The sequence below is a fragment of the Thermobia domestica genome, chromosome 5 (assembly GCF_964235325.1).
Source record: "Thermobia domestica chromosome 5, izTheDome1.hap1.1, whole genome shotgun sequence".
Lineage (NCBI taxonomy): Eukaryota > Metazoa > Arthropoda > Insecta > Zygentoma > Lepismatidae > Thermobia > Thermobia domestica.
The window spans coordinates 97,326,415-97,349,375 of record NC_137458.1 but is presented as its reverse complement, the minus strand read 5'-3'; the positions used below and the strand labels follow the sequence as shown (position 1 = coordinate 97,349,375).

Sequence of the window (22,961 nt, the reverse complement as noted above, 5' to 3'; positions counted from 1 at the left end):
GCACCCCCTAGCGGTGCTAGAGGGCCTTTCTCAGTGGGAGCGGGACTTGAATTTAGCGACATCAGAAATGTCACCAATTAACTTACCTATCCTTAAAACGATTGATTCGATAGTAGTATCAGTCTTTTCCTTTTAATTTGTTACTCTTCCCTCCAAGCAGACGTGCTTTGGAGGCTGAAATTGGACTTAAATGGTAATAGGATTGTCACTATTTATATAAGCCAGCGTTTCCCAACCTTTTTCAACTTGCGGCACACTACGGCACACTTCTTGCGGCCCACATAGATATTATTATTTGTAAATATAAAACACAGTGGTATTTTTTCTGTGATTATTGATCTCCATCTCACAGAGAAGAAAGCTGTATCACAGTTTTTTTTTTTTTTTTTTTTGTGGTAAATCATTATGCTTATATTTCATTCCAATTTAAAAATAGAAAATAATTGCAATGAAATATTGGACTCGGGTTTTTAAAAATAGATTACTTTTTAAAAACTGCATCTAATCTTTTACTAAGAAGGAAGATCACTAAATAACGAACGAACAAACAAATCCCTTTTACTTTTAAAACACAAGCGTAGGTAATTTGTATGCATGTTTGCTTTGTCGAAAGGATTGAATAATATTTTAAATTTTCAAGTTAAGAAATAGTCTGCAACAATAAAGAAGCAATAATGGTCATAACAATGATAACAAATACTTTTTTCCACATTAGAAATGTACAGAACAGTAACCCGGTATGAAACTTAAAATTTTAGATTCATAGTTAGAGGTTCATAGTAATGTGAAATACAAATATACATTTTTCCCTACGTTTTGCAATTTGATTGCTATAAAATTAATAATTTTGTTTCGATTCTTCGCGCTACACCAGCGGCCCATTCACGGCACACTAGTGTGCCGCGGCACACCGGTTGGGAAACGCTGATCTAAGCGACCGCAAAAACTACACTAATATATGTTCGTTTTGATAATTTTATATGCCTCTCCCTCCCACTTCCCTAAGAGTGTTAAGGAGCTCTTACCTCCACTAGAGCCTGAAGTCGGACTAAAACGGCATCGGGACTGCCACCAATTAAGTAACCCGACGCTGAAAACTGTTGATTCGACACTAATATCGGTTGTTTCTAATTATGGTTACACGCCACCATTTCACTCCAATACCCCTGGGTACAATTGGCGACTGAAACAGCATCGTGTGTGTCACGCCTCATCTCTCTGATCCCGAAAACTATGAATTGGACACTAATGTCGGTCGTTTCGATCATTTTATATGTTTTCCCTCTCATTCCCCCTCTTAGGAGTGACTGGGGGTCTTACCCCCAGCAGTGCTCTTTTCTAGACTATAGGTAATAGGTGTAACAAGTTTCGTTAAAATTGTTCCAGGCATTCCAGACTTATCCTGGAACACAGACACACGTTCGTATATACATATATAAACATACATTTCATTGTATATAGATATATGTACTGTCTTATGTAATATACAGCTTTACATAGTTTATTCTTGAAATTTGTATTTTCTATAGTAAAATTTAACACACTGTTAATCTATATTGAAGTATATATCAAGAGACGTTGTTTCGATTTTGGATATTTCAGGCTCCTAGGAAACTAGAAGATGTTGAAGTAGATGCTACGTCCATTATTTCTGATAAGATAGACATTAGGCCAGAATCAGAATTACCTGCTATTTTCATTAAGATATGCAATGTAGATAATTTGGTAAGTTAAAATAAATAATATTTTTGCTATTTGAATATTAAAAATGCTTCACTGTTAATAGGACATGTTTACATATAAATTACTCCGTATGGCAGGTTTGAAACTCAAAGTCCACCAGACACATAAAGATATATAATTCACTACATTTTTGCTTGAATTATATCTTTAACTTACAGTTTTCGCTTGAAAAATAAAGGAAATAATTTCATACGTAATCAGCTTGATTTACTACTAGCCTAGATTATGAATTCGTAAGTGTTCACATTAAAATTTATTAGATAAAGATTATATTTGTTTACATTATCAGTAAGTATATTTTTGTTTAACTTTGTACTATGATTTTAAAATCTTGTCTTAATTTTTTATTTATTTACTTATTCTCTGGTGGGGGTTCTTGTGGTTTGGACACACGTTAAGCTGTAGTCTACGACTCATATAGCCTCTCTGCTGAAGGTATGCTAAAAACTAAAAAAAAAATCAAATCAAAATTATTTACTTATCAATTTCTACGAGGGTGTTTGTTTTAAAACTTCTGTTAAGTTACCAGAGAGAATCACACGCGATGGCGAAACGCGGATAATACAAACACCCCATACCAAAAAAAAAACTCTGTCGTCCAATTATTATAGAGTGGCGAGCGTGAACACATATCGAGTTGAATCGAAGGTGAACTGTGTGGGAACTGTGTGGTATAATTCAATTTTCCCAGGCGACTGCTGAATTGCTGAAATTATAGGATCAAACAATTCAGAAATGATATTCTACACCATCCATTAACCACATGATTCTTGTGTTCATCGCGCCCTCATCCGAAACAGATTTCCACTCTTAGCTACTCTTGTTGTGCACGACGATAAGTCTTTCTCTAAATTTTCTGTAGCCTTGTGCTCATAGTAATCGGTTATAAAGTTCCCGTGGTATTCCTTAATAATTCGACGACGAATTAAGGCCGTGTTATGCCCTTTGTCCTGAAGAAATCGAATTATACCACATAGTTCACACTTGGCAGGCGCTTCGATTCAACTTGATACGTTTTCATGCATGCTAATCCACAATTACTGAGTAGCAAAGCTTGCCTTCTAGTAAGAGAGAAGTACGAACTTAGGAGAGTTTCTTCATCACACGCGCTTCTACTATGGTGGCTTAACGGAGGTTGAGAAAGCTCATTTGTATTTTATTTTTGAATCCATGTCCCACTCTTATTTCGTTCTGTCTAAAGACAATGAATGAATTATGACGATTAAGATGACAGGACTAGGCATAACACTTATGCTCTGAGCAGAGTTTCAGCCCTGCAAAAAAATATTTCAGTCTACTCTCTACATTCATTTCCATTTGGGGAGGAAAACACGGTTCTGGAATATAACAAAAATGTTATAAACTGTCAAGTACTACGCTTCAGTAAATGCGGAGATAATTACGGATTGGAAAACGTAATAATTACGAACTAACAACGTAAGAAACAAGCAATCGGAATTTTACAGACAAGGAAATGAACCTTCATAGTTATCTATTACAAACACAAATACACCTTTGTCTCTTTAGAAATAAAGGGCAGATGGACGTAATTTATTCAGGCATGTTTCTTCATGCCAAAAGTACGATGTACTCGATATTTAATAGTACCTCTAAAAACACTAAGGATAAAGCTTTCTTTGTATATACGAAGCTTCGAAACAGTGTACTAAAAATTAATTGAGTAGTGAAGTATAACATTAAACGAGAAATTTTCAAATCGCTCTCCTGTAAAGTACGAAAAAACTAATATACGCCACTTCGGCGACGATATAAGATGTACTGATTTCGCTCTACAATGCCTGTAGAGCTCCCTCTCAGGAAAAGCTCCTTTGACGTAGAAGACCCCGGTTCGATTCCCGGTGGGATCTCATGTGGTTCGAATCCCAGTTAAGCTGTAGATGCAACTGCCATACAACCTCGTTGTTGAAAGGGGCGCTAAACTCAAAATCCAATGCAATACAAGTATAAAAGCACTGGAAAGTAAAAAGAAATATGTCAATACCGAATTTTGCCATGTTGGATATTTGCAGGATAAGTGCAAAGCTGTTTTCCCCAAAAGCAAGTATTTATTTACATATTAGGGAAGCCGACTTTGTGTCCAATCTGTAATATGAACACATCTGACTTTTGTTAACACAACCATGCTCAGCTATTGATTGATGAATTGTTTGCATGTTTTCAGAAAGAGAAAGGAGCACAGGCCTTTGAAATCCAAGTGAAGGTTGAATTTTTGGGTAGGCTGGTTGGAATATCACCTCCAATAACGTGTCAGGATATGAAAGCTACAATTGATTACGTTGCTGCGCTACGAGTTGATCTTCAGAGGGCAACTACTATTGATGAAGTTACCGGAAATCCCATTCTAAGTAAGTACCTTAAAAGTTCATTTCTGTCTATTCTTCCTACAATTTTCAGCACACGAAATGAAATAGTTTAAAGTACCTTGCTCGCTACCATGGTAATCGCCATTTTATTTTCTAAAGAACATGGACTAAGAACTTAAATACAAACCAAAAATAGTGTTGTATTCATTTCCACATTGGAAACATTCTAATAAATTCCATACTTAATTTTTAAGATTTCAATTCAACTCAAAAAATGATTGAAACATATTAGTGTAGTTAATATGTTAAATACTATCACAGAACGATTTGATAAGAAGTTGAAGTGAAATGAACTAGTTCACATACTCTGGAAAATGTTCCCTCTGATACACATTTTGTGTAATGATACATTTTGGGGTTATACTGTGCTAAATCCTTAAGTAAATTCTTCTAGTGCACTGTCAGATACTAAATATAAGTAGTCCTGGAAAATTTGGCTTCATCAGTATCGGTATCATAGGTAATGTTATAAACTTGAAGATAACTTAAGTTCTCTATTTAAGTTATTTAAAATCTATGGTAAACCTCTCATAATTGGATGTTTTCATGTTGTAATTTCAGTATATCTGTTTTTGTAAGTTAATGGAAAAGTAAGGAAAGATACAATACATATCGACTGATCAGAAATTTGTAGGCACTAAAACTTCCCCACACACAGATGCCTACAAGTTGTTGTGTCTTCTCTCCCTCTCTCTCTCTCTCTCTCTCTCTCTCTCTCTCTCTCTTTCTTTCTCTCTCCCCTGTATATTAGGGTGGGCCGAAAAAATCGAAAGTTGATGAATCGACTTCCGATAGTGCGGTAAACTTGCCTCATGACCTCAAAACAACGTCTGCGAGATTTCAACGAAATCAGTTAATATCTTGAGGTTCCTCAGAGCTGCCAAAAATTTGAAAATTATTCAAAACAGATTTTTTTTTTAAATTTTATTTCAAAAGTTTTACATTAAACAACTTCCGACAGCAATTAAAATTCACTTCTAATAGTCTTGAGCAACAGTAAAAAATTTCAGATATATCAATGAATATCTTTAGGTTCCTCAGAACTGCCAAAAAATGACAAAATTTTACCAAAAACCCAATTTTTTGACACATTTTTAAAATACTGTTTTTGGTACTAATTTTATTTCTTAAAAGTTTTACACTAAACACTTTCCGAGAGCATAATGAATTCACTTTTAATAGTCTTTAGCAAAAATTCAGCTACGTCAATGAATATCTTTAGGTTCCTCAGAACTGCCCACAAAAATCACCAAAATCCACTTATTTGACAATTCAGTTCTTAACGTTCATTGTTCATTAGTTCTTAGTTTGCACCGTAGTCAGATTTGTGATCAAACTTCGGAATTGCCGCTTGACTAGCCAGTTTTTTCTGGGAATTGCTGCAGAATGAATTCGTCCCTTCTCTGGGAGCCACATACCATTTGGGACGCTTCTGTGACCAACTTCACACAACACTCAACGGCCTGCGTGTGGCACGGAAAGGCTGAAAATTCCCAGTCCATAACTGTTTCCTTATTTTTGTTAAATGACTTGATAAAGTCTGTCTCCACATTCTGTATGACTGGAGGCGAGGTAAATTTGCAGTTCATCCAGTCAATAATATCCACCTAATCTGTTCCATCAAAATTGATTTTAGGAACTTCAAACACTGATGACACTCTCCTCTTGCTCCCTTGCTTTCAGAATTCTTCTGAGACCCAACTCTCGATTGTGCGCCCTATTGTCGGTCACCATGGAGAGGATAATGTTTTCCGGATGAGCAAAGAACGCGTTTCGGAAGATGACCTTATCCACTACGTTCTTCAGGTTCATTGGCAAATATCTACTGGTCTGAATGATGTTCCAGAGATTACGGGCTCTGTCTTTGATTGAATAATTGCACTTGATTGTGAACCATCCGGGTACGTAGCACTTCATGACAAACTCTTCCAGTGTCTTCAACTGAGGTGTTGGATTCTCTGTTGCTATGTATAAACGGAGAATGAGGTTGGCTGTCGTAAGCCATCAGGAGTGTGACAGTTGCCCTGGAAAACGCCTGGACAAATCGTCACTGCGAACTCCGGATTTCACTGCTTGAGAAATTTCTAGCAGATACTTTTGGTCAGAGCTAAAGTCTTCGCATTGACGTTAGGTAGCTCGCAATCTATGGCTTCGAAGGTCGTTACTCCCAGGCTCTTACATTCCTCCACTTGCTGACCAAACTCACCCCCATAGGATCGTGGATCTCTGGTTTCACCATCCAAGTGCTCAAACAAATGCCTCAACGGAAGCTCGTTTAGGTGCAGAAGGCATATCAGCCACTGAAGGGGTCTGTTAAGCTTTTCTTCCAGGCGGCAAATGATCCCACCTTTCAAACCTGTGTTGATAGCCGTACCAACACAACCTACAGCGATAAGGTGTTCCAGATCGTCCCCAATATCTGCCGTGTAAACAGTTATGCTTCTGAAAATGCTATCAGCTGAGCCAGATGAGGGTGTAACGTGGCCGATATACTTCGATCCTGGCTCCTCGATAAGAGAAATGTGCTCTTCAGTCTTGCTCCTCCGATACGACTTAGACTCTTCTTACTCAATGTATATAGTTTTGTCTTTCCTCCCGTCAAAGTAAAGACCATTCACCTTGGTGTCGTTTCCAGCTTGAAGCGAACCTATCACTTTCATCTTCTCTTTTCTAATCTTATTCTTATCGATTACAAGTACTGTTTCACCTGGTTTCACGAGCTTTAGATCTTGCAGAACACTTGTGGCAATAGCTGCCGTGGCACGGTCCGAAACGCCTAACCTGTCGCTAGCCAAAGCTGTTTTCGCCAGATGAAAGCGCATTTGTGATGTCGATGACGATATGTTTTGTATTGTGGGACTGTTCGTGCGGGTAATTGTAGCGGTGCCGGCAGAAGAGCAGGGCTGGTCGTCAGTTTGCTCGATTACTGTTAGTGCCTCAGACAGATCCATTGCCTGCATCTCCTCTGAATGTGAATCGTCTTTCTGCATGTGCATAGTTTCGCATTCGAAGTCCGGCTGATCGGTTGCCTCCATTCGGAGAGTCCTCTCTTTCCTTACGGAATCACAGTTCCTTATGTCTTCTCTACGCTGAATCCTTTTAGTTTCGTTCCTGTCCAAGGAACCAATCTTCCCTTTCCTCGCAGTCCTCTGGTCCAAAAGGAAGGGTTGCTCAAGTGAAGGAACCTTTTTCATTTTTTCACAAGTGCAGGTTTTGAAATCCTTGCACTTGCAAGCAGCTACTTCAAAAAGTTTTGCCCCAGCTTCCCTGATGAATTCATCCAGTTTAGCGGCATATTGCGGTTTCTCATTATCACGTTTGTAGTTCTTCTTTAGTGCCTGATAGTTTACGTGGAAGCTTTTAATCATCTTGATAACTCTGTCGTGACTAACAAATGGAATGGAACACTTCTCGTACAGTTCCTCAATTTTTACTGCAACTGTTTCGGCAATAGCAGAAAAACTTGGGTCCTTCTTATTGCCTGCAGCATTTATAATGTTGGACCTCTCTTCTAAGCAACATCGCAGTACATCGAGGATAGTTGAAAGTTGGCAACGTATCAAATCCTTTGGCGGTCCAATTATTGGACACTCCATTTCGCTCCGCAATACTTTGCTTGACTTTGGCCTAGAGGTCACCCCCTCGTTCTTGTCTACTGGTTTGCAGGAAGCCATTTCGAAGTTAACTTTAATTTCTTACTGTACTACGAGTAAAATAACAAAAACATTTTACCTCAATTCCTTGGCTTGCGTTCAAAGAAAATGGAACAGATAAACACGTTTTATTTTAATGTTGATTTAATAATTAATATCTAACTATACTAAAATAAAAACAAAACTTTTAACCTCACATTCAACGCCACGTATTGTTTGTTTCTGATTTGTACGTACAACACTCTTCTCAACCGCTCGCTAACAATTACCAGTTCCAACTAGTTTACTCGTTACTACGTACAGTGTTGCCAACTGAACAATCGGCAATTTATCTTTAAAAAAATCAGAATTTGTTTTACAGGCATAATTAAAATATTATAAAGATTTTCAAATAAGTAGGATTTTGGTGAAATTTTGTCATTTTTTGGCAGTTCTGAGGAACCTAAAGATATGCATTGATATATCTGAAATTTTTTACTGTTGCTCAAGACTATTAAAAGTGAATTTTAATTGCTGTCGGAAGTTGTTTAATGTAAAACTTTTATGAAATATTTTTTTTAAAAAACCTGTTTTGAATAATTTTCAAATTTTTGGCAGCTCTGGGGAACCTCAAGATATTAATCGATTTCGTTGAAATCTCGCAGACGTTGTTTTGAGGTCATGAGGCAAGTTTACCGCACTATTGGAAGTCGATTCATCAACTTTAGATTTTTTCGGCCCACCCTACTGGATATATATATGTATGTATGTATGTATGTGTGTGTGTGTGTGTGTGTGTGTGTGTGTGTGTGTGTGTGTGTGTGTGTGTGTGTGTGTACAGTGCGTTACACGAATAACACTAAGGTCCGTCTCCTGAAGAAACCAAGGACATAAAACACAACATGATGCTGATAAGGAGGATACACCATGAAGAGGGTCCAAAGAGTTTCGGGGGATAACTCCAAAATTTTAAATAGCAACCTCCATTGTGTGGTACTTCGTTTGAAAGGTAGTGGGGCCGTGGTGGATCAGTGGTATAGCGTTCACCTCTGGTAAATGGGGTCCCGGGTGCAAACCCTCCTCCCGCCAAGTGAACTTTGTGGTGGACAAACACCGTGTGCGTGGGTTTCCTCGGGGTTCTCCCGTTTCCTCCCACTTTCTTCATTCCACCATTTCATTCATTTCTCATCATCACTGTCTCCTTTAGCCTAGCCGGTATAAGTGTGGGACGTAAAACTCAAAGATTTCATTTTATTTTCATTTCGTTTGAAAGATAATCACGTAGACCCTGGGAACTGCATGTCGCTCTTGTCCCTAGCCATCCGTAAATTACAATCGAAGGAACATTGCAAACTGTAAGCAGAGAGAAACATGGAGCCATTTGGGAAATACCACATTAATCCAGAAGATCTCGAAGTGCGCACCGCCCACCTCCTAGCAGTAATATAAATGTTGGACGAACTCCTATCGAACACTGTAAAAGTCATTATCGGTATGGAATGATCGACATCAAATATGCATTGGCGCAACTCCGCAATGCTGTTGAGCTGTGTGCGAAACACCATAGTCTTCAAATAGCCCCAGACAAAAAAGTCGGGTGGAACAAGATCTGGCGAACGTGCTGGCTATTCAATGGTGCAGCGACGATCAATCCATCGTCGTGGAAACACACCGTCTAAATAGTTACGTAGAAGGCGATGAAAATGGGCAGGACAGCCGTCATGCTTAAAAACAGGCGGAATCTCGAAATTCTTGCGGACTCCCTCCCACTGCCTCCGCAATCAACGGTACAATCAAGTCTTGCAGCATCGCCAGGTATTTTCACATTCCATCGATGAAGAGGGGCCCGATTATGTGGTTACCGAAGGTAATCGTTCTGGCATTCAGCGGCTGTGGCTGTTGCGTGTTGTCTTTACGAAATACATGAGGATTTGTGTTACCCCAGTATCGGCAGTTATGCCTGCTGACTTTGCCATTCAAGTAAAACGTACTATCATCACTGAAACACACGTTTGTCAGAACAATGGTCCCATGCGTCAATACTTTACACATCTGCTCCCAATATTTGATACGTACATCGGGGACATGTTCACTTAACTCCTGGAACATACGTAGTTTGCATAGATTGGAAGATATGTTTTTTTTTAAGATTCTGTGTGTTGTTGTGTGTGACACACCGCACGTTTGAGCCAGCGTTGTTAAGCACTGTTGATGATGCACAGTCAACTCCGCCAGCACTTGTATCCGTGTCTCCTCTGTACCAACACTAGGGTTTCGAGGCTTTGGGGCATTGGTCACACTGCCTGTCGTAAAGACTTTGAGTAGCTAATAAATGGCGTACAGAAGAAACACTAATCGGGTTGCGCATGTTTTGTTCACTGAACAACTGTGCTGTTGCGCTGCACGAAAGATTCGTAGCACCAAAGAGTAACACAATTTCAATTCTCTGTTCAAAAGACCACATTATGTCTGCAATATAGGAGGGTCAAACGCGCCAGCACAAACATACGTGTACAGATTTCAGACCTACTGCTCCTGCTTGTAATGTAGCGCACTGTTGGTTGGGAATCCAAATCTGATATTGATGCACGAGTAAGCAGAGTCACTTTGCCCAAGTACGTGTGTCCAACACCAAAGCACCACCACGGGCAACTTGTCCTCATGAACTACATCTCCTCGTCCACAAGAGTAGCAGTTCAACAGTAGCGCAGTGGTAACGCGTGCGTTCAGCACACGTGCATTTCGGGGCTCGAGCCACGGAAGGTTCATTTTTTCGTTAATATTATGGCACTGTCTTTTCTGTCCGTTTCAGTTCAATTTGCGTGTTTTGTATTTACAATACTGTTTCAGTGCTAAACGTGTGGTATGCATATTGTGCGTTCGCTCCTAACTAGTTCTACGTTGGAGTTGGTAGTGAATATGGACTGATCTCTATACGCAACTAACTTTCAAACGAGGTATCACACAATGGAGGTTGCTATTTAAACTTTTGGAGTTATCGGTTGGGACCCCTCATGGGGTATTCTCCTTATCGGCATAATATTTTTTATGTCCCTTGAAGATTACAAAAGGCTTCATGTTTCTATCTGGCTTGGTTTCTTCACGAGACGGGCCTTAGTGCTACGCGTGGAACGCACTTCGACCATACGTTACGGATGGCCGCCATGTTGGCTAGGGACATGCTACCAACATGCAGTTTCCAGAACTTGTTTCTACACGTGATTACCTTTCAAACGAAGTAAAACACGATGGGAATTGCTATTTAAAATTTTGGAGTTACCCCCCGTAACCCACTTGGACCCCCTCATGGTGTATTCTCCTTATCAGCATAATGTTGTCTTTTATGTTCCTTGAAGCATGTTTCTATCTGCCTTGGTTTCTTCAGGGGACGGGCCTTATTCATGGAACGCACTATATATATATATATATATATATATATATATATATATATATATATATATATATATATATATATATATATATATATATATATATATATATATATACTTTTCAATCATTATACAGAATTGTGCAATCTTATTGTGAAAAGCGTGGACGTGGACAGAAGAAATGTATGTGCGCCAATAGGATTAGCATTATTCTAAAAGTAGGTATCGATTTTTCCTTTTCAAAAATCGTATATTTGCACTGCTTTCTTTGTGCCGAGCTTGTCAATCTATACGTAGAGAATTGATATTGTGGTTAATTGTTTCTTCTTGCGTGGATTACTTGGTAATGGCACGTGATTTAATTATGCGAATTTTAGCTTATCACTTTAGTTAGAAATGTGATGCATGTAAAAATAAGTTCGTTAAATGTTAATATTTCATTGTGATCTATACTAAGTTTTACTAGTAAATTTTCTTCATGTATAAAAAATAGTTTGCAAGAAGAGTGCCGTAACTATTGATACTTGACCAAAATCGAATCAAAATAAAGATTTCTAAAGAACATTTAGCCTGTTTAAAGGAAAATGTAATGTATTATATGCTTCCTTTCATAGCCACCGTTGAAGCATGGGTAAACTATTACACTTACGAAATGAAACTGCAATCAAAACAATGGAAATATTCTGTTTTCCTGTGTCCATAGAAGATCTTGTGTATAAACTGTATCGGAGAGATCTTGCTTCCGTCTTTCTGCCTCCGACAGGTATCCTTCTCACTGAATAGCTTCTCTTTAAAAAAATCGCTGAATAGCTCCTGAACCAAATACAAGAAAGAGATCATAAGAAAGCTTTATCAAAGCAGAAACTTACATTGCATCGCAAGGATACTCGTTCCCCATACGGATGTCGTTGGAGTAGCTAAATTCAATGAGTTGAGATATGATTTTCTGCCACATTCTCTTTGTTCACCAAGTGGACGCGGTGGCTCAGTGGTAGAGCGTTCAGCTCTGGTGCTTGGGGTCCCGGGTTCGATCCCAGCCCCCGCCAAGTGAACTTTGTGGTGGACAAACACCGTGTGCGTGGGTTTCCTCAGGGTTCTCCCGTTTCCTCCCACTTTCTTCATTTCATTCATCACTCGTCATCACCGTCTCCTTTAGCCTTACCGGCATAACCGTGGGACGTAAAACTCAAAAATTTCATTTCATTTCTTTGTTCACCAAAGTAAGCTTCATCAAAGTTTGTGTTACAGTGAAACATCAAAATCTGATGAACTTTAATTTTCTTTAAAGAAAAATGATTGAAGCATTACTAGAGGAGTACTTCTTAGGCCTAAAGGAAAGAAAGAGTTACTTTTACTTAGGGCTATCCGTTACCTTGCATTCTTCATAAGCACATCAAGCTACGAAAAGAGGAAAACAAATCATCCTTTACTTAAAAACTCATACAATAACATCCAAAAAAATTCTTCGTGAGGTACATGTGTAAAACATTCTGCGAATTTTCATGGTTTAAACTATCCGTAAATTGGTCGCTTTCTGGAATCTTAAAGTTCTGGAATTAAAAGTTTGTAATCTTTCTGCCAAACTGTTTCCATCGAGAGCCCTTCACTATATATGGTCCGATATAAGTGCCAGAAATTCCGAACCTCTAGCTCGAAGACCTCAACAACCTCCACTCAGTCCTTGCCTTTTTCCTCTAGGCTTACAAATTGGGGATTTAGGATTTAGATTTCTGGGCTTTCGGCTTCTAAGGCCATTTAGCCCTTCACGTTTTGAGGGATGTCGTCCCTCGGCGAGCACACAATCCGGGGAAAAGGAAGGAAGAAGGGATTGGGGAAGGAAGGAAACGCCTGGGACCTATAAGTTAGGTACCATCCCGGCATTTGCCTGGTGTGAATGAGGAAAACCTCATTCAGGGTGACTGGCCTGAAAAAGCTTTGACACTTTTTTCGACCGAGTGCCCCCATCGCGAATCGAACCCGGGACCGCTCGCACCAAAGGCGAGAGCGTTAGCGACTACGCTACGCGGGGCCACAGACTTACAAATTGATTCGAAGAATTCACTTGTGAGAAAACTCCGCAATTGCCAAGTTTCGGGCTCGAACTGTGGTCGTTAAGAGTTGTAGGGGAGAATGAGTTAGTTTATTTGAGTAGCAGCATAATTCGTGCGTACATAAGTCAATGGTACAGCAAAATTGTTACTCATATATCTGTCGTAATCCGATACTTTAATTATACAGCATAATACCACAGACTTAAACTTGGATTGCAAAGAGGAGTCGTGATTCGATTTTTGACATGACCGACGACCATGTTTCACAGTATTAGTTTTATTAAAATCCCAAACCAAGAACACATGATATTTAATTTTTATATTATTGTATAGTCATTATCAGCCACTGTTGTGTAGCCATAGTATAGAAATATGTAATTCAATAACACACCAAGGCGGCTAATATCCGATACTGTATAGCACCATTTCAAACTGTGGTAGAAACGAACTTGAAATCTAGGTAAACGCATAATTGCAGATCAAATGCGCTGAACGAACTAACTCTTAAATTATGATTATGTTCGCCGAAAGTGCTGAACTACTAACATAAGTCAAATGATACACTTACAGTCTTAATACGTAATCTCTGATTGTTCTAAGTCCTGGTCGTCGTTGAAGATTCTAGTTTTGCTGCACAGACTAGTTCGAAAGTGTTTATGGATTATGCCTTCACTATCGTGTGTTTTGCTACGAACTATCATATCTTCGAAGACTAGGCTATCTTACTCCCATATCTGAGAAAACACCATAAGGCTGCAGAATGAAAGCAGAGATGTCTCAGGTTAACGGCGCAAACGATCAAATCCAGCAATGGCTGATTTTCGCCCGCATTTTTACCGTCTTTCGTCCATTACTGAGAATAGTGAAAGGAAAATAAATGCACTTTCTTCGCCAGTGTTGAGAGGTGCGGAAGGCTGGAGAGTATTATTAGCTTTATTCCATCTAGTTAGGGAGAAGGATATGACGTTAATAATGACGAAGCAGATATAGGTCTCTACCATCTTTGCCTCTGCTACTACGCAAATGAACCTTTTTACCATCCATTGCGTAACTCTCAAATGAAAGTACATTTTCATATTAATGTATCTATTCTTATAATTGTTATTTTGACGTATGGATCTATAACGGAGCCAGGTATGCATTTTATGACTTGGAGAGAACCTACAATCTCTCCTGGGGCTCGACGTCCTGATTCCTGTTAAGGTCCCTTTTTAATACGTTTTAGAGTTCAGCTTTCCTTTAAGCTTCTTATGCTCTATCACCCTGTAGCCCACAGCCATTTGGTCCAAAGAAGACATATTGAAACGTATTTCTACCTGTTTCGTTTCATATTATTCTCTCTAACTTCCATCACCTCTTCAACTGACGTACTATGATTTAAGAATATCTTCCACCCGGAGACAATTACTTGAACTCCGGCAAAATCGTACGCGGGTCTACGATAAAATTATGTGTTTGGTAATTTGTATCTAATGCCAGTACATTCTCTAAAGAAAGCCTGGCCGTGACTACATCTACATAAATTTTATAAAATCATAATTACAGAATCAATAGATTTTTACAAAAGTAACCCAGAAACTTCTGTCCTTTTTCCTACCACCACCTTCGAATTTCGATATGTCACCTAAGACGTACCTGGAAGATCAAAAATAGTCTTTATCAGCATCGACGACCTTCTGCCAACTTTCTGGAAAGCCATGGATTCCATCGCGCTTTTGCTTGGTGCGTCGTCAAGCGAAGGAGGTATCAAGTACATTTTGCACGTGTACTAAGGATTTGAACTGGCGTCCTCTAAGGTGATTGTCCAAGCAATGGAACAGGTGATAATCGGATGGTGCAATGTTCGGGGAGTATGGCGGATGCAATAGTGTTTCCCATCCAAGGCGTAGCATGTACTTCCGCGTCATCCTAGCCACGTGAGGCTTAGCGTTGTCCTGTAACAGGAGGACCCCTTTGCGATTCAGAAGTGCAGGCTCCAGAGTTTTGAGTTTTTCTTGAACGCGGCTCAACTGCTGACAGTACACAGTTACACTGATGCTCTGACCAGCTGGAAGCAGTTCCAGATGCACGATACCACGAGCAGTCCACCAAACACCCAAGAAGACTTTCGTCTGGTGCAGTGCTGGTTTCGGCTGTTTTAGAGCCGCTTCATAAGATGCTATCCAATGATGGCAAAGCCGTGGAGCTTCGCACAGAACCCACTTCTCATCACATGTCAACAGTGTCCAGAAATGGCTCCTTCCTCAGGCGAGACAGCGAAGAAACACAGGTATCTGCTTGCTTTGCCTTCTGGCTCGGAGTCAAATCATGTGGGAACCATCGACCCAAGCTGTAGTTCTTCCCAAGTTGATGAAGGTGCTGCCAAATGGTTTCTCCACTCACACTGAATTGTAGTCCCAGTTCCCCACATCTCTGGGTACTGTTCGCCTCAATTGCTGCGTAAAGATCTCCATGTTGTACATGCGTTGGTCTTCCGGCACGTAGTGCATTTTCAAGTGTTTCGTCGCCGTCCTTAAACTTGTTAAACACCACTGCACTGTCCGCGTAGTTCACGACACTCTCACCAAAGGCCTGGCATATCTTTCGCCTCTCTGCAGTGGCGTTTGACCCCAGTTTAAAATCGTGCAGCATACACGCCCTTACGACGCTCTGTGGAGGTCTCATGTTCACTCTGTACTTATGCAAGTTCACGGTGTAACTGAACTGCCATAATCAGGTAGTATGTTGACTATACCCATACCAACAACTGACCTTCGCCTTTACTCCATTCGCATTCAACTCACGGTGTGAAGGCCAATGGAGCATAGACCTCCACAAAAAAAGCGATAGAACTTTCTTGGTTACCTTTATAGAATAAAGTAAATTGGAAGCTCCATGGTTTCATTCTTGGGGATAGAAAGAGACTGCTATCTTAGAAGTTTTACACTCTTGATGTAGAGTAATACCATTTTATTGTTTTCTTGTTAATACATTTTCGTATCGTGTACATATTCTTTTCATTTTTCTAATTTCAGTATCTTGTATTGAAGCAAAGACTCCGGAAGGGAAGAAAGACAAGAAAGCTCAAGCTGCTAAAGAAGAGAATGTTCTTGGTAGATGTAATGTTGATCTTCTTCCATTGTTGTTGGGTATGATTTTAATATTCAATATAGACCTATATATCCCGTCCTTTATAGTCTCTCCGCTACTTAAGAATATAATGCCCAACTTATACATTTGAAATTATCTCAGTACAGAAAGAAAAATAAACAGCGAAACTAAACCATTTCATCATACATTAATCATTTAATATATTTTTTAAATACGCTCATAACACTGGTATACAAAATTTTGCTTATTATTATTTCTTGATGAATTTGTATGTATTTTGACCCCCTGAACACGAATCTGGCACTTATTTTTATGTAGTGTTAATATTTTCAATGATATAAGCATGTTTAATTTTTCTCCTATACTGATTTATGCAGAGTAATTTGCGTCCTTTTACTTCGATACTTGCTAGGTGGTATCGCATTTGTTAATAAAGATAATTGTTCGGAGTACGAAACAGAGAATATAGATTCTAAAGATACATAGCAGAATTGTAAATTGATTAAATAGTGTTATTCAAGTGTGAATCTGATGTTGGAGAAAACAAAATATAAGGAACATCAATGGGACGTGTGTGGGGATTTCAAAATTATTGGTTTTCTTCTTGGGTTGCAAAGTGGTTATACTAAATATTCCTGCTTTCTATATCTGTGGAACAGTCGGACAACTAACCAGCATTATGATCAAACCGTGTGGCCTGAAAGAACGGAGCTTATTCCAGGAACACATAATGTGATAAATGAAGCATTAGTGCCCAGGGAGAAGATTCTCATGCCAACACTACATATTAAGCTGGGATTGGCAAAACAAATTGTGAAAGCTCTGGATCGCAATTCACCTGCCCTACAATGTATCATACAAATGTTTCCAGCTTTATCAGAGGCAAAAGTTCTGGCTGGCATTTTCACAGGGCCTCAGATTCATGTCATGCTTAATAGTGCTCCACTTAAACAAAAAATGACGGAGTTGGAAAGAAACGCTTGGGAGGCCTTTCATAAATTGGTGACGGGATTTCTTGTGCATAACCGAAGTGAAGCGTTTGAACACCAAGTTAAGACACTCATTGATCAATATCGAGCATTGGGATGTAGAATGTCTTTAAAATTACATATGCTTCATTCACACTTGGATTTCTTTAGGGAGAATTAAGGAGATGTTAGCGAAGAGCAGGGGAACGTTTTCATAAGGACATTGTGATAATGGAAAGCAGATACCAAGAAAGGTGGGACTGTGCAATGATGGGTGATTACATTTGGGGGTTAGTCCATGACGAAGTGAACGTTTCCCACAAAAGAAAAAGAACCAGTAATTTCACTTTTGACTACGGAATTCCAGTGCTTGATGAACACTTTCGTCCAATCTCAAGTACTTTTGTATATAATTTTTATAAGAAATGTAATATTCATATATTTTAGTATTTATGTATTGTTATGTAGATTTTTGTTACCCAGAAAGTTGATGTCCAAAATGTGTGTTATGTTTGTAATTCAATGTTCCTATAAGACACAATTGTATAATATATTACTGTTTGAGTAAAATCTAATATGCTTATATCATTACAAATTTTGACATTACGGGAAAATAACTGTCACACTCGCGTTCAGCGGATGCAAATCATTAAGAAACCAATGAAAAATCAACAGAAGCACGACTACAATGTTTGTGTTATGCTTGTAGTTCAATGTTCTCATAAGATACAATTGTATAATATGTTACTGTTTTAATAACATCTGATATGCTTATATCATCACAAATTTTGACATTATGGGAAAATAACTGCCATACTCGTGCTCAGCGGATGCAAATCATTAAGAAACCAATGAAAAATCAACAGAAGCACTACTATAATGTTTGTGTTGTGCTTGTAGTTCAATGTTCTCATAAGATACAATTGTATAATATGTTACTGTTTTAATAAAATCTGATATGCTTATATTATCACAAATTTTGACATTACGGGAAAATAACTGCCATACTCGTGTTCAGCGGGTGCAAATCATTAAGAAACTGACGAAAAACCAACATAAGCACGACCTTGATCAAAATTTGTATACCAGTGTGATGGTGGACTCAGAAACTGATTCAGTACTACTGAAATAACTGAACACCTAACTAGACCTTAGTATTTTTTAATCCGTCTCTTCTCTGTGAAAATTGATAAGTTTGGCTTACAGTATTTGGTAACATCTGTCAGGAAATGATAAGTCAGTACTTATCGAGATTTCAAATAAATAGAATTACTTATGACATGTATTCCTTTTCCAATACATTTTTAATTTTAGCAAAAAAATCAGAAAATTGTGTAACACAATTTTTTCCTTTGCGTGTTAATCAATATTGTATAAAACTTCTTCGAAAATTAATCAGATGAGAAACGAACATTTTATCAGGTATAAAATTTATATTAGTTAGCAGTGCTGATATAATTTGTAATAATCATATAGTAAATAAACAAAATTAGTTTACATTTATTTCAAACTGTAACTGTTTTTTCACAATCATAATAATTTTCACTTACACTAAACATTTTAAATGAAACAGTATATTATGACAGTACGCGATTGTTATATATTAGAAATTAAAAATTATATTGTAAAATGAAACAATTAAAAACATACAACCATTTAATTTAATGTTATGGAGATATTTCTGACACTTGACGTCTGATGAAGATAACGTAAAGCTATTGAAACTGTTACGACTTATTTTAATTTTAATAAATAAGTATATAGTGTGGTCAGAAAAGTATTAATTATTTAAATACTAGTTGAATATACCCATGCTTCGCACGGGGGCTGTATTTGGAAGACAACGCTAATGGAAGTGTCACCATTGATTTCAGCGACCGCGAAAACTATAAATTTGACACTAATATCGGTCATTTTGGATTACTTTTATATGTACCCTCGGCCCGAGCCGAATATCATGAATTTTAAAGTTAATTCGATCAGAGTTTTACCATTGATTTCAGCGACCGCGAAAACTATGAATTCAGCACTAATATCGGTCATTTTCTACTACCTTTACATGTCCTGGTAAACTCCCCCTGAGACCCCCTGGTTCGAATTTTGACAAAAACGTTTAACTCTGGTCTGGAGCCTGTACCAAGGTATTCGTAACTAAAATTTGGTAACTCTCGGTCAATTTGTCTGGTTCCCAAGCCGGTTCCGGTAAACGTTTCCCCTGAGACCCCCTGGTTCGAAATTTGAAAAAAAGAGCTTCGTCTTGATCTGGGGCCTGGGCCAAGGTACCCCTGACCAAAATATGGTAACTCTCGGTCGACTCGTCTGGTCTCCAGACCGTACAACAGACAGACAGACAGACGAACTCACAAACTCTTTATTTTATTTACATTAGGTAAGATATGATATAATCCATAAATCCTATCTTCTCCGTGCGAAGAATTGTATTTCAGCTAGTTTCCAATAAAGTGGGTAACTTCCTCAATAAGGATGAGGTTCCACTTCTTGTTCCATTTTAAAATCATTATTACAGTTAGTTGTTCCATTTTATCAATGAAAGAACTAATGATCATGCCACTCTTGAATACTTTTCTAATTGAACTTATTATACTAACTTCAGGATTCCAACTCCAGTGGGACTATTTTCGAACCTATCTGTCCATGGAATCAATAGAAAAATTAACTCAAACTTGCAATATTTATAACCCAGAGTTAAGATCACTTTCCTAAGCACCCAATGCATGGTATGCTTACTATTGCCATAAGCGGTACTTCAAAGACTTGAACTTCGATGTCATTTTTCTTCTGACTCTGTGAATGACTGTTTTTCCATTTTTTCAGCATCCTTAAATTAGTATAAACAAGTGCAATGGTAAATTATCCAAATATGCCCGGTTTTTTTCTTTTTTTTTTTTTACTAGTGGTATGGTTGTTACTTCTTTCTCTCTTATCTATCACCTTTGGTGACTTTACTTCGCCCTATAGAAACAGTTTTCCTGATTGAATTTCAAGTTACTGGTATATTGTGTGAGTAAGATGTGGTAATTCTATTTTATATAACAATGAAATAAATATTTGGTAAAAGTATCTTAAGGTTGGTTTAAAGGGGCAAGTTTTGCCGATAGATTTCACTACAGTCTTCGTATCTATCTGGTGTATTCTTTACCTTTTACGAAAATTCACAATTTCTCTTACAAATTTCAACCTACAGACTTCAAATTTTTAGAAAAGAAACTTCATAACCTATCGAACGCAACAAACCGTGCCGATTTTTTATTTATAATTTTCTTCATTGTTGAAACAGTATATTGTTAAAGATTTGGATATCCAATTTCAACAATTAAACTATTTCAACAATGAACAAAATTCTAAATAAGAAATCGGCACGGATTGTTGCCTTCGATAGGTTATGAAGTTCCTTCTCTAAAAATTTGAAAACCCTAGGTTGAGGTTTGTAAGAGAAGTTGTAAATTTTCGTAAAAGGTAAAAAATACATGAGAGAGATACGAAGACTGTAGTGACATCTATCTGCGAAATTTGTCCCTTTACACTAACCTTACTGGTGTTATTCGACGCTGTCTGTATACCTAGGCCATTTTTTCTCATTCTGGCCGATTGTTCTATATTGAGATTTATTTTTGCGTTTTGTTTTGAAATTAGCAGAAACTGCAGTAAATTAATTCTACTGGGTTTTTGTCTCCTTCCTGAAGTGTACTTAAATGTCTCTTGATTTGTCAAAGTGTATTTGCATTATATAAAAATTGAATATTTTTGATTTGTTATTACTAAATATTAAAATTATATATAAAAATAATTTTCATATATCGGTCAGTTTTACGTCTCACGTTTAAGCCATGTAAGCTAAAGGAGACAGTGATGATGAGAAATGAATTAAATGGTAAAGTGAAGAAAGTTTGAGGAAACGGAAGAACCCCAAGAAAACCCACGCACACCGTGCTTGTCTGCGACAAAGCCCACGTGGTGCAAACTGGGATCAAACCAGGGACCCCACGCACCAAAGGTGAACACTCTACCACTGAGCTACGGCGATTCTCTAATTTTCATATAGTAAAGCACATTTAAGTAGATGTGAAGAAAATAATTACTTAAACCACTAAATTCCAATTTATTAGAAAGAAACAAAAATAAGGCCACACATAAATCAATGGGCTAGAAAAATAAAGATGATGCAAGCATTTATCAACATTACATTGTATGATAAATAGTAGAGTGATTTGACTGACACTCTCACATTTATTTAAAGGGTTAATTAACGTATGTTCTGTGAGATATTATAACATAAACATTATACCAGCATGTTAGTATGAATTAGTCAAGTACTTAATTTGCATTAATAACACTTCCTTCTGCCAGGAGAAACCAAAGTTCTAGAAACTGTGATTCTCGAGCGTCAAACCCCAACACCGTCATATGACATGGTTGTTTGGCCTGATTTGCCTCGTATAAATGTTGAACTAACTACCAGTGCACCACTGTTGGCTCCAGAATTAGTGAAAGAGTCAAATGTGCTTTCTCTCAGTGTTGAGTCCATGTATAACTTGTTGCCCAGAATGACTGAAGCATACACGTATTCTCTTGGAGTTGCATTACCAATGCATACACATGTAAGTAGTAGTGTATTTTGATGTGTTATAGATTGTGAAGAGTGAGAATAATTTAAATGATTGGACACAAATTTAGGGAAACGATACCCATAGGTGCCGACTTTGGGGAACAGGGCACTTTTGCCCCCCCCCCAATATTTAAAGGTTAGGTGCTCCCCCTCCCCCCATTATAATCCAGTTGAGAAAGAATTACCAAAAAGAAGCAAGAATTTCTGTCGTAAATTACGTCGTGCCTTTAACTCAATACTAGAAACAGCCTTCTTATTCGATAAAAAGCACCGTTTTCAAATCGGCGTTTAACGCTTTTATAATTTCTACTTTCTGAGGTAAATTTTAGACTTTTACTCAAACAGCTACTGCTTCCTTACTATTTATCGTAGGATCGCGGTTCTTGCCTCGTTTTTCTCAGGATAAATCATGCTTTCCAACGGTATCACTCTCTTGTCGTATTATACACCAGAAACAAGAAAACTGAAAAAAATCATGAATTTTTTCGAAAAAAAATCGAAATTTTGGTGCCCCTCTCTCCCGGGCCTGGGTTCACGTAGGGATCTGAATCTTTTTAAAAAATATCTTGTTATGTACATAATACGTACGCAAAATTTCGTTGTTGTATCTTGAAAACTGAGGTCGGGAGAAATTTTTGAAAGTCTGAAGGTGACCCATCTTTTCATATATGTATATAAATATATATACCTAGGTATAAAATATTTAAAAAATGTACGTCTGCGTCATTCTTATTTAGCCTTGAGTCATGATTCAAACGCCATTTTCTTCATTATAATAAACCCTTTCCAACGTTATCACTCACATGTCCGTATCATACACCTGAACCAGATAATTAGGGAAAAACTCAGAAGTATTTTTGCAAATCCAACCAAAACATTTTGCCCCTCTGGCCTAGGCTGGGTTGACGAAGGGATCTGATTTTTTTTTTAATAATACATTTTATGTACATAATACGTGTGAAAAATTCCAATCTTGTATCTTAAAATCAAAGGACAGAAAAATTGTTGAAAGTCTGAATTTAGGCTGTCTTTATACACACATATACGTATATACTTATTATAAAAATTTTCTGCGTC

The 22,961-nt window shown here is 37.9% G+C and overlaps 1 protein-coding gene across 1 annotated transcript in view; it reads left to right on the top strand.

Moving 5' to 3' along the window:
* The window catches only part of LOC145686026 (cilia- and flagella-associated protein 70-like), a 142,445-nt gene that overhangs the window by 10,358 nt on the left and 109,126 nt on the right, over positions 1-22,961 (top strand). The window contains exons 2-5 of the mRNA XM_081758876.1: positions 1,603-1,725; positions 3,926-4,109; positions 16,214-16,327; positions 21,626-21,876. Coding sequence (XP_081615002.1) covers positions 1,603-1,725; positions 3,926-4,109; positions 16,214-16,327; positions 21,626-21,876 — 672 coding nt within the window. The remainder of the gene's footprint in view (positions 1-1,602; positions 1,726-3,925; positions 4,110-16,213; positions 16,328-21,625; positions 21,877-22,961) is intronic.